The sequence below is a fragment of the Ammospiza caudacuta genome, chromosome 8 (assembly GCF_027887145.1).
Source record: "Ammospiza caudacuta isolate bAmmCau1 chromosome 8, bAmmCau1.pri, whole genome shotgun sequence".
NCBI lineage: Eukaryota > Metazoa > Chordata > Aves > Passeriformes > Passerellidae > Ammospiza > Ammospiza caudacuta.
The window spans coordinates 10,871,097-10,883,622 of record NC_080600.1 but is presented as its reverse complement, the minus strand read 5'-3'; the positions used below and the strand labels follow the sequence as shown (position 1 = coordinate 10,883,622).

General features: G+C 48.6%; 1 protein-coding gene across 3 annotated transcripts in view; it reads left to right on the top strand.

Annotated features, from left to right (window-relative positions):
* The window catches only part of UNC80 (unc-80 homolog, NALCN channel complex subunit), a 122,879-nt gene that overhangs the window by 96,835 nt on the left and 13,518 nt on the right, over positions 1-12,526 (top strand). For all 3 annotated transcript variants that reach the window (XM_058809303.1, XM_058809301.1, XM_058809302.1), the window contains 7 exons: positions 1,424-1,547; positions 4,201-4,326; positions 6,145-6,268; positions 6,990-7,196; positions 8,275-8,459; positions 9,674-9,839; positions 10,988-11,167. In XM_058809303.1, coding sequence (XP_058665286.1) covers positions 1,424-1,547; positions 4,201-4,326; positions 6,145-6,268; positions 6,990-7,196; positions 8,275-8,459; positions 9,674-9,839; positions 10,988-11,167 — 1,112 coding nt within the window. The remainder of the gene's footprint in view (positions 1-1,423; positions 1,548-4,200; positions 4,327-6,144; positions 6,269-6,989; positions 7,197-8,274; positions 8,460-9,673; positions 9,840-10,987; positions 11,168-12,526) is intronic.

Genomic DNA, 12,526 nt, shown 5'->3' with positions numbered 1-12,526 from the left:
CGGACCAAATGCAGCAACTAAATCGTAGCATCACTGAGTCAAGCAATCTCTTTGGGATGGGTCTGAGTGCAGGAGCCCAGGAGCCATCCCTTGGGCTACTCAGGGATCAGAATCTTACACACTGCCTCCTGTGGGCATCCCACTCCAAGCCCAGTGCCTGCTGTAATCGGTGGATGTGTTGTAAGAACCAGAACAAACCTCTATTCTGGGGATTTAGTGACAGTGGATGCCCAAAGGTGAGATTTATTTTGGTCTGGAGAAGAGTTTGCATAGAGAACACTTGATTCCCCATGTGGCTCTGAGAAGTCACCTGAAGAGCTTGACTGGGGTATTGTTTAAGGCTTGAGCTGGCAAGCTGTGCCAGCCTTTTGTATTTCTGTCCAGTAAATACAGTAGCTGCTGACTTGTGAACTACAATGCCTGCAGAGAGTCAGGCCCTGAGATGAAGGGGTTGAACCACTTTGATGTTACCTATGCTTATGATTAGAAGTGAAATCCTTTCAGCATCTGGCATAATCCATAAATTTTGTTTTGGTGAGGAAAGCAGTGTCAGGGAAGAAAGCATCCTGGAATGAAGGAATTCACCTCCTGTGCTGCAGGAGGTGGAGATGAAGATGATACAGCTGGGCCAGTTTACATTTAGGGCAGCGTGTCTGGGATTGACACTGAGGAGCAGCCAGAGGAGCTGCAGAGGATACCACAGAGGCACTCAGGCTGATGGAGTTTTTTCATGACAGCGGGAACATCCAGGAGGCACACGAGATGGAGTGCATGGTGTCGGCACAGCAGGCCTTTCCCCACACAGGCACAGCACTGGGTGGCCTCCCTCTTCAGCGGCAGGGAAGCACCAGGGAGTGAGCTGAGCTCCTGCCGTGAGGGGAGCGGTGTGTGAGGGCAGCCCCAGCCCGCTGTGCCGCGTCTCTCGTCTCTGCTCTGTGCCTTTCCCCACACAGGCACACCGCTGTGTGGCCTCCCTCCTCAGTGGCAGGGAAGCATCATGGAGTGAACTGCAGCTCCTGCCCCGCTGCCGCTGTGAGGGGAGCGGTGTGTGAGGGCAGCCCCAGCCCGTTGTGCCGCGTCTCTTGTCTCTGCTCTGTGCCTCTGTGCCTTTCCCCACACAGGCACACCTGAGGCCGCTGTGTGTCCTCCCTCAGTGACAGGGAAGCATCAGGGAGTGAGAGCAGCTCCCGCCATGAGGGGAGCGGTGTGTTAGGGCAGCCCCAGCCCGCTGTGCCGCGTCTCTCGTCTCTGCTCTGTGCCTCTGTCCCTCCGGACCAGCGCTCTCCCTGCGGGCACTCCGTGCTGCTCCCGGACACCCATCGTGGCTGTGTGACACGTCTGTCACTGTGTGTCCGTCGCCGTGTCTGGGCGTCTGGTGGGGGGCAGGAGCCCGCGGCTAATGGCACCTACTGTTGTATTGCAGGCGCCAGGTTGAGTGGGAGCCTGCCAGCAGTTTGATTGAAGGGGTTTGTTTGACACTTCAGAGGCAGCCTATCATATCCTTCCTGCCTCACCTTAGGTCTCTGATCAATGTCTGTGTCAATCTGGTGAGTAGCCGAGCGGCAACCCCATGAACCTTTGCTAAACCTTCCTTATCCCCTGCTGTTGGTTTCTCTGGACTGAAGATGACAGCTTATTCCCATTCCTGTCTTTTTGCCTGTCCCCTTTACCCCTCACGAGGGGACTCTGCAGGTGACACCAGAGACAGGAAGGTTCATTTTTGAAGTGGTGCATGGGGAGATACCGTGACCGGCAGCAGCGGTCGAGCGATTTCTCTTCCATCCCTTCCCACGCACCACTTTGAAGATCGGCCTTTGCCAGACTGAGCTGAGAGCTGAGGGCTGCAAGTTGGAGAGTGGGGTGGTGGACACTGCACACACCTGGTAGATGGGGAGAGGGGGCACTGGGGATACCTACCGTCCCCAGTGGGGAGGGCCCTGGTGGCTCTGCCAGAGGCCAGCGGGTGCTGCATAGTCAGAAGGGTTTGCAAGGTGAATTGACTCCACTGTTTGTAATGTCCCTGGCTTGATCTAGTACAGGTTTGCATTGTACAATGTTCAGATCCCTCTCTTGGTGAAGTTTATGCCCTTAAGTGTGGTGTTTGTGAGGTCTCCAGGATGAGGTGAGAGACGAGGAATCTGACTTCATGTTCTCAGAAGGCTGATTTATTATTATATTTATTCTATTCTATTATACTAAAACTATACTAAAGAAAGAGAAAGGATACATCAGAAGGCTTAACAAGAATGAATAATAAAAACTCATGACTGACTCCTCAGAGTCTGACACAGCTGACGGTGATTGGTCATTAAGTAAAAACAATTCACATGAAACCAGTCAAACACGCACCTGTTGGTAAACGATGTCCAGACCATGTTCCAAAGCAGCCAAACACAGGAGAAGCAAATCAGATGGTTATTTACATTTTTCTCTGAGGCTTCTCATCTTCCCAGGAGAAGGAGTCCTGGCGAAGGGATTTTTCAGAAAATATGGCAGTGACACCTGAGAGTGTTGCAACAGACAAGTGATATGGACAGAGTTTGCCTGGTCATTCAGTGGTAGACTGCAGTGTTTCTGCAGCTGTTGCACTGGGGACAAGCCCCCACTTGGATATCCATGTAGCTCCAGCCACTTGGGCACACAAGCATGCTTTCATTCCATGTGCAAAAATATTAATTAAGGGGGAAAGGCTGCACTAAAATTTTACTGTTATTGGGTTCTATAACATTTTCTCCTTGGAGCATAAATGTTATAACCTTACCTTGCAGCTTACCAAAAACATTTCAGGATTCACCAGTGCTCTGAGGGCCTTTAAAAACAATGATCACTAGCTAAAATGCAATGTCAGGTTTTGCCAGGTTCCTGTCCTTCAAGTCAATTCAGCACTCATTGCTGCAAGGGCAGGGAAGCTCCAACGTGTCAGAGCCCATAATGCAAACCTGGGCCCTGAGATTACTTAAGAGTTGTCCCATGGGGAGGTTGCCACACAGCTAGCTCAAGCAGGAGTTTGGAATGGCCTTGCAGTTTGTCAAGCAGGCATGGCAGATTGAATCACCCCAGCGAGCTCTCCAAGGGGGCCACAGTAAGAATTATCCAGTGCTCTTAAAATAGCAGAAAGCTCTGTAGTGCTGAAATAAAGTCATTCTGCTTATATTCTGCTGGCTGGGAACACCAGGGAGAGCTGCCAGGAACACATACTTACTGCTACAAGTATTTTACCTTATTGCACTGGGAGCTGTGGGAGCACTGACTGCATGGTGTGTATCATGTGTAGACTCCAAAGCCCAAAAATCAATCAGCCAGAAAAGTGGGGAAATATCTCAATGATAATCCATAGTGATGTGAAGAAGGAGCTCTGACTCTTTCCCTTCTAAATTGTCCTTTGGTTTTCTGGCAAAAGACTGGTTACTGCCTTTTTCCCCAGGCTGAATTTGGAAGAGAAGCATGCTTTCATCTCCCATGAGCTTAGGTGTGGCCAGGTACCTTCTCCCTGTTCCTGTCATTTGGATATGTCTGGTCATGGTGAGAAACAGGCACATGCAGGCCTGTGATTTAATTCCTCCTGAGGGACACATCCCAAACAGTACAAATAACTCCCTCCCAGAAGTGCTGTTTCCCGGTGGTGATTATTCAAGGAGCTCCAGACAAGCAGGTCACATGCAGGTGACTCTGCTTCAGACAGTCAGCTGAGAGGAATCATGCTTAGAGTTCCCCCAAACAGGCTGTGCTTGAGAGGAATCTGAACATTGTACAAAACCTGGCTTGTGTCAGACTTAGGACATTATTTTTCAAGCAAGGGAAGGGAAAAGATGTCCACTTTCAATGCAGACTTTTTGCTTTGATGACAGATTTTTATTTGTTACAGTTGTCAAATGACATATCCTCCAACTCTAGCCGTTCCACCAGTCCAGTGCTGGTCATTCAGGGCTGGTACTGGGTACATTTACAAATGTACCGGGTTCCCTGTGCACTCCTCCCATCCATGCTGGTTCCCCTCTTTCCCCCTCCCTTTCCCTGCTAGAACACCATCCCCTCACTGGCCCCAGCTCCTGCCAGGACCACTGGGGGGGCTGGTCCTGCTAGATCCACCCCAGCTCAGTGCTCAATGAAAGGCACCTCCATTTCACTGCCGTTGGAGGATATGGCATGGGTGAAACTGTAAGTAGGCAGCTGTGGTGATGTGCTCTGTTTGTATTGCAGGTGATGGGAGTGGTAGGACCCTCCAGTGTGGCTGACGGATTACCCCTTCTTCATCTCAGCCCTTATCTCTCGCCACCTCTGCCCTTCAGCACAGCTGTTGTCCGGCTTGTAGCATTGCAGATACAGGTGTGTCTGCCCTGGCCCACGGCCAGGCCTCTAGAGCTTCTGGTTGAGGCACCAACTCATCAGTGCTCTGTTTGCTTTCTGCAAAAGCTGGGCAAAAACTGTGGAACTGCATCAAAAATTAACGAGAAGCGACATGTAAATTCTCCCTTCTTTCTGAAGGCTTGAACTGAGCTCAGAACCCATCTGTTGGGGCCAAGGCCACAGCAAGCATCCATCAGCTTAACTCTGCCATTGAAATCCAGGGAGTTTGGCTGATGGATGCTGTGTAAGGCTGACAAGCAGGTCAGGATTCTCTGCAGGATCTAAGGAGTTAGAATCCTTCTGCCACAGGAGGATGGGCCCTGGCTTGGGTCACATTCCTTCCTGTCTTCCTGTGGGACCATGTGTGTAACTGAGAGCGGGGTTTGTGCTCTTCTGCTCTTAGCTGAGCTGGTCACACAGTGTGCCAGCACAAAAAGCAGGGCAACTTGGCTTTTCAGCTGCTGACACAATGGTATCCTTGTTGCCAGAATTAAAGAAAAAAGTTCTAGGCTTTTTGGAGAATTTCACCACTATTCCTTTCTCATAGCAGCACTGTAACTTTTTACAGAGTCTTTCTGCCTCAGTGTCCCTTTCCTTCCCCACTGGCATGAAATTAGTCTGAATGGTGACCAAAGAAGTGACAAATTTCCTTATCTAGCTCCAGCTTGCATTTTAAAATGTGCATTGGTACATCCAGTTGAATACTTAGGCAGGTATTTCTGAGCAGAGGGTGGCTTGGGAAGGAAGGCTTACAGGGACCAACACACAAAGCTGTCCCTCAGAGCATGAGGTACAAAAGGACTTTCTGGTACAAACTGACACAGAAGGATAACAGATTTCTTCCAGCTCTGAGGTAATGGTTCTCTAATCAAAACAAATGAAAACAAAAGGCTACTTTCACCTGCTGTGAAATGTTATCTACTAAAACCCCAAAATAGATACCAAATTAATATTTTTTATTAATTATGGGGAACATTTATTATGCTTTTTCCCTGTTCAATCATTTGTGGGCTTAAATGTAATGAAAATTGAACAGGTCAGGAAAAACACAAGTCATAATTCCCAGTTGTATTCCAGCAGAATACAAAGCAGAAGTACTTCACACCCCATCAGAAAACATCTCCTAGAATTTCTCAGCCCGGGTGTGCAAGGTTGAGTTGCATTTCACAGCTAAGTCTGCAGCAAATGGGATGTTGTAAATGAGCAAAGGTTCTAGTGACAGCCATCCGAATTACCTCCTCTGAAGGAAGGTGAAAGACCTTTCAATCTAAGCTTGACTGTGTGTCAAGAAGTAAACATGCATTTTGTTTATTTTTCAGGAGTTCATTCTTTGTCTCAGGGAGGATGACAGGGCAGCACAAAGTGAGGCAGAATGAAAATATGTTTTGGGAATAGCCTCCATGTTCGGACAGGAGAATAGTTAGACAATGTCATTTGTGCAGTTTCCTCTGTTCCTTTTTTATTCTCTGTGTCAGATCCTGGTACCACTCAGAGCAGTGCAGAGCTCAGGACTGGCACTCAGCTGACTCCTGTGGGATACACGTGATTCTGTTAATGAGAACTGGGAGTTAGGAGTGCAGGCTGCTGATGTTTGGCTATGACACGAGCAGGTGATCCCTGTGCTACCCTGTGAATTCACTTCACTCCTGACGGAGTGAAGTCTGAGGGCATCTCATTCAAGCAGGTTATCCAGGCTGGTGTGGTGCTGTGTGAACAGGGATCATCACTCCCTGCAGTGACTTGTGTGTGTGATCTGCTGATGAAATGGTTTAATCCTTTTTTATTATTACTGCACAGGCTTTGAAAGAAGATTTCCCCCTAAGCCATGTCGTCTCCCCATTCACCAATCAGGAAAGAAGGGAAGGAATGCTTTTAAACCTACTGATTCCATTTGTGCTCACAGTAGGATCTGGAAGCAAAGGTCTGACTAATTTAACAAAAAGAATTTTTGTCCCCCTTTTCTGACAACTGATGTTTGCACTTTCCTTGCTCTCTGTATTTTATTTTAATTTTTATTTTTTTATTTGGTTTTCTGTCACTGCCAGTATGTCAGCTAAGTGCCCTCTGGGTCTGAGGCTGAAAAGAGCCCCACTGGGATTAGTTATTATTTCTTCTCTTTATTTCAGCTGTGCCTTGGTTCTTGTGTCAGGTCTTACACAGATGTGCTCTGCTTTTGAAACTGGAGTGCAGGGCGAGACAAATCTGTTGTAGCAGAAGTCACAGAGGGGAGCAAAGGTCACAGAAATTGTGTGCCCCAGTGGATCAGTTTGCCCAATCCATGCCACTTGTCTTGCACAAGTCCTGCTCCTTGCTTTCTGCTCTAGAGGGTGTTCACTGGTAAATCCCTAAATGAACACAAGGAGTAAAGGGAGAGGGGCATGCCAGAAGGAAGTGGGACCACTGAACGGGACATTTCTTTGCGCTGTGTAGCTCTGTGTTTGTGTGTGTTTGTGCCAAAATAAACTTTGCCTTTGCTTGCAGGAGGAGAAGCAGCATAACAAGGTGTGGGGGACGGAGTTTTGGCTTAGGGGACATTTGAGATGTGCCCCATTTTGGAGCTGAACAGGGTCTGGATCTTTTGGGTGTCTATGATGGGATGTAGCCTGACCTTTCTCTCTCTTTCCCCTCCCACTGCATCTCAGACAGCCCCTGGCTGGAGCAGCCTGAGGTCCTGCTGCTGCTCCAGACCGTTATCAATATCCTCCTGCCTCCTCGCATCATCAGCACTTCCCGCAGCAAGAATTTCATGCTGGAGAGCTCCCCCGCCCACTGCTCCACCCCCGGGGACGCGGGCAAGGACCTGCGCCGGGAGGGGCTGGCGGAATCCACCAGCCAGGCTGCCTACCTGGGTGAGTCAGGGCTCCTGCTCACCACTGGCAAGGGACAGAGTTAACATGGAGTGCTCAAGGCTGCAGAGAGCACCAAAAATAATTAAACTGGAGATGCAGCATCACTGAAGGCAGTCAGGCCTGTACAGGGACAGTTTAGTCTAAACAGCTTCGCTGTTTCTGATTTTGTGAGGGCATTTATCTGAAGATTTATACTTGGGTCTTTGTTAACCTGTATCTGAAGAACGGAGTAAATATGATGAAAAATTGGCAGTTCACCACTGATTTAGCCCCCTACCGAAACAAGCTATGATACAGATGTGTAATGGCTGAGAAGTCTTGGCCATCCCATTAAGAAAAATGGAGTAGTCAACTTCCCCCCAACAATTCACAGGCCTTGCTGGTTTTGCCAGACCAGGGGAGCATGGAAAGGGGGAGATTCCTTGTTTCTCCTGTGAGCCAAGTGTTAATCACTGCCCACTTTAATGCAGAGCATTGTTCTGAACTTGATTGCTGTTCATCCCCATTTGTAATGCCATGCTCTTGCTCTTGTGAATTACTGCCCTTGGTTTACTGGACCATATTTGTATTTAAATTGCAGTGTGGCCATGACTCATGCAGCTGCCCTGCTAGAAAGGTTCTTGTCATCACCCTATAAATCATATGCAATTATTGTGCTCACTGTTGTGTGGATATGCTTGGTCAAGGTTTTTGAAGTTGTCTGATCAGCCAGGGCTGTATTCCTCCTCTGAGCTGCTTTCAAAATATCTGATTCTGAAAAGACAAAATAACTCTGCAGGGAAGGGAGAGGGAACACCAGAGCAAGAAAATATAGAGGAAGTTAGGTATGAAGTAGAAAATTTTCTCTTGAATGGGACTGCCAGTCCTGATCCTGAGGTCCTTACTACTAGAAGGCTGCTTGCTCCTTCCCTGCCATGTTTGGAGAGTGATGGAGAAGCCAGTTGTGACTCTGAGGTGTGCAGGCAAAGCACGCCCGTGTGGGTTCGTGCTCACCGTGGCCCCCCTGTCCTGCCCCAATGCTATGGGGGACACTGGTGACATGTCTGACTGCCCTTTGCTGGTGTGTGTTCCCCTGTAGCCCTGAAGGTGATCCTTGTTTGCTTTGAACGCCAGCTGGACAGCCAGTGGTACTGGCTGAGCCTGCAAGTGAAAGAGATGGCGCTGCGCAAGGTGGGAGGGCTGGCCCTGTGGGATTTCCTCGACTTCATCGTGCGGACACGGATCCCTATCTTTGTGCTCCTCCGGCCCTTCATCCAGTGCAAGGTAACATTGCTTTGGCTCCTGGTGTGTCACTCCCTGAAGGCAGGCTAGTCCTTATTGCCCAGCTGAGAGCACAGGAGAGCTCCATGTAGTGAGTGAGTGGCCTTTCAGAAGTTAGTAGGCCTAAGAACCCTTTGAAATGAAATCACAGAGCTTTTTCCTAGCCAAAATTACAGAGCATGCCAGTCATCCAGGAGCTCTGATCCATGGAGTACAGCTAGTCTTAGTTCCTCTGGAGGGGGAAGTGCATGTGGACTTAATTCTACAATGAAGACATTCAGAGCCCTTGGGAGGAGTGTGGATATGCTGAACCTGGGAGGGTGTTGAAAGAAATCTTGTAGTAATCTCTCTTCTGCACAGAGCTGGGCAGTACAGCTAACAGCCAGGAAGGACCACTCCCCTTTCCATCTCTTGGATGAAGGTTCTGACAGGACTTTAGTGGATGAACAGGCAGCTGCTGGGCTAAGGCATTGTGGAGATGTTCACAGGCATCCCAGGACCAGGGAAGAGATGAGAATGTTGACTCCATGTTTCAGAAGGCTGATTTATTATTTTATTATATAAATTATATTAAAACTATACTAAAAGAATAGAAGAAAGGATTTCATCAGAAGGCTAGCAAGGAAAGCAGAAGAAAAATGGTAACAAAATCCTGTGTCTGACCAGAGAGAGACACAGCTGGACTGTGATTGGCCATTAATTAGAAACAACCACATGAGACCAATCACAGATCCTCCTGTTGCATTCCACAGCAGCAGATAATCATAGTTTATGTTTTGTTCCTGAGGCCTCTCAGCTTCTCAGGAGGAAAAATCGTAAGGAAAGAATTTTTCATAAAGCATGTCTGTGACAGGGCATCTGGGGTTTGAGTTAATTACAGCTCCTTGCCAGTTACCAGGTAGACTAGCACACGGTACTCTATTTAGCCTAGCTTGTCTCTCAGACAGACTAAATTGTCACGGAGGAAGAAAGTGTCTCATGATAGGATTGTGAGCTTAGCATAAGGGAGCCCTCCATGTACCCTGTGCCACTGAGGTTTTGATCTCTGTTCAGTCAAATGTAAGACTTCCTCTGAAAGACAGGTGGAAACCTCACCGACGGAATCAAAACCTCTTGCCTACAAAGCCTGCTGGCTGCAGGCTCATGCTAGCCTGGAGACCAGTCCCAGTTCCCTGGGCACCATCTCCCTGCAGTGCTAACTGATGGCACTTTTGCAGCTGCTGGCCCAGCCAGCTGAGAACCACGAGGAGCTGAGTGCCCGGCAGCACATCTCGGACCAGCTGGAGCGGCGCTTCATCCCGCGCCCGCTCTGCAAGAGCTCCCTCATCGCCGAGTTCAACAACGAGCTCAAGATCCTCAAGGAGGCCGTGCACAGCGGCTCTGGTAAGGAAGGCAGGGACGGCTCAGGGCCAGCAGCCTGGGCTGGAGCAGCTGCTTGCCCCTGCAGGGAGTTGTGAGGCAGACCTGGCCTTTGCCTAACACAGGAGTGGGGCAATCCACACACACACTGCCAGCCTGCCCTTGGAGCTTATGCTCAGCCTTGCCACTGAACAGCCAACAGAAGTCCAGGTTAGTTGTGAAATGCACCTTTTTGTGCATCAAATCTGAGTTCCCATTCCAGGCTCAGCTGGCTTGTGCAGCCCCAGCCCCAGTGCAGTGAGTCCCTCCACACCACTGTAAAGCCAAAGTTGCTTGTGCAGAAAGCTCTGGCTGTTCAGCAGTAGCAGATCTTCCTCCTCCTTCCTCCTGGTCTCTTTGATTTTCCTCTACTGTGACATTCAGATCAGCATCCCTGAGCTCATGGGGCACTTCAGAATTCTCTCTGCACAAGGGGAGACTTTTATCCAGTGACAGCCACCCCTGTTGCCACGAGGTGGCAGCCACTGCTCATACATGGCAAGTGGTTTATGTGTTTAGTTCTTAGGAAAACAAATTCAAAAGGAAATGCTTCAGTCTTATTTCCTTGGCAATAATTTGCCTTGTTTCTAAATGTTGAAGCTGATCTGTAAAATACAGGTTGTGAAAATCAGGCTGCATAAGTAAAACAGAGATTTTGGAAAGGTGAGGTGAGCAAGGCAGCTGCTAGTTCTTTATCAGCTCTGCCACCCCTGTCACAGTATCACAGAATCATCAAGGTTGGAAAAGATCTCTGAGTCTTTTCCAAGTTCAACCTTTGCCTGATCACCACCTTGTCAACTAGATCATGGCACCAAGTCCCAAGTCCAGTCATTTCCTGAGCACCTCCAAGGGTGGTGACTCCACCATTGCCCTGGGCAGCCCATGCTTATGCTTATGCTTATCAACCCTTTCCATAAAAAAATTCCTCCTGTCCAGCCTGAGCCTCTCCTGGTGCAGCCTGCAGAACATTTCCCCTTGTCCTGTGGCTCCACCCTCCTGTCAGGAATTTGTAGAGGGTGAGAAGGTCCCCCTGCCCCATTATTCCAGGTTCCCCATATGCCAGGAATGCTTGGCTTGCTGTTGCTCTCCAGTTCCACCAGTGACTTGGGTTTGGTTTTCCCCCTCTTGCGCAGCTTACCAAGGGAAGACATCTGTCAGCACAGTGGGCACCTCCACGTCTGCCTACCGCCTGAGCCTGGCCACCATGTCGCGCTCCAACACGGGCACGGGCACGGTGTGGGAGCAGGAGAGCGAGCCCTCCCAGCAGGCGTCGCAGGACACGCTCAGCCGCACCGACGAGGAGGATGAAGAAAGTACGTGGCCACATACCAGGCCCCCAGCACTGAGGATGTTTTCTTCATGCCCAGAGGCCGTCTGGGAGGGGAGCACAGTTGCCCCCGTGTCCCAGTGTGAATAAAAGGGCCACAGGAGCAGGAGGTTGAGCAGGTGGTACATGGTGTTGAAGTTTGGGCTGTAAAATACCTCTTCATTGCCTTCTCAGCTGTGGCAGGGCAAAGGGGAGGGCACAGGGAGGTTTTTAGTGCCTGATGTGCAATTGTCAGTGCTGATAAGGCATTGGGATCCTGTTCCAGCAGGATCCCCAAAAGCATCAAACAGAAGGAATGAAAATGGGGGGCTCAAAAGAAAGGTCCATGCAGTTACAGTGGGATTGTCTTTTGGGAAAGAGCAGTTAGCCTGAAACTTTGCAGGTTGAGCCCAACTTTATTTCGCCACTAAACTAATTCACCACCATTTCACCACTAAGTGGGATCACCACCAGACTTTGTACAATCCACCCAGAGCTATACTGCTTATACATGGTTCAGATATTTACTCACTGTGGCAAAATGTGGTTTCAGCCTCAGATTAATTCTGAGCCACCGTGTGGAATGGTAAGTGCCATCCTCCTGTCTGAACTGTGGCATTATTCCCTCAGCCCTGCCATGGATAAACACTGCTGTAAAATGTTTCAGTACATCAGAATGGAAAAAAAGGCCAAAAAGAGGAGAGAAAATTACACAAACCCTTTGTTTAATTTACTTGTAATTAACAGGTTTCTGTGGCAAAAAACCACAATAAAGTAATTTCTTTCTGGATACTTATAAAATTTGAAACAGTACTGAAAGTTTTAAGCAGTCCTGATTGCAGTCCAGCTGTCTGCATAGTTCTCTTGCAGTATCATCTATCTGAGTCAATTTATCCAAATTTTTGGTTGCATTTTAAAATGCATGTCCTGAAGGGTGTTGAAGGGTGTCAGTTCCACATTTTGCTGTCAGTTATTTTGGCTTTTTTGTCACAATGCTTTGCTAGATCATAGCAGCAGTTTATTTCACAGCAGGAAAATGTCCAGTTGTAACCTTTATGCTGGAAACACTGTATGTTAACAAGCAATTTATAATTCACAGGACTTAATCCCTAGTGGAAGCTGAATTCTGCAAACATGTTTTCCTGAGAGCCATTTAAAGAATACATAAACCCTGCCCTGTATTTGTCAGGTTCTTCATGCTGCAGAGGTTTATGAGTATGTCTTTCTGCACAGTGGCTGTAAATCTAATAGAATTTTCCAATTTGCAGGCTTGGGCTCTTGGTAAGTGAATGCCGGGTACTCCTTTGGCATCCTGTTATCTCTTGACAACTGTTGGGATGCAAGGTGGGGTTTGGGGGTGGTTGTT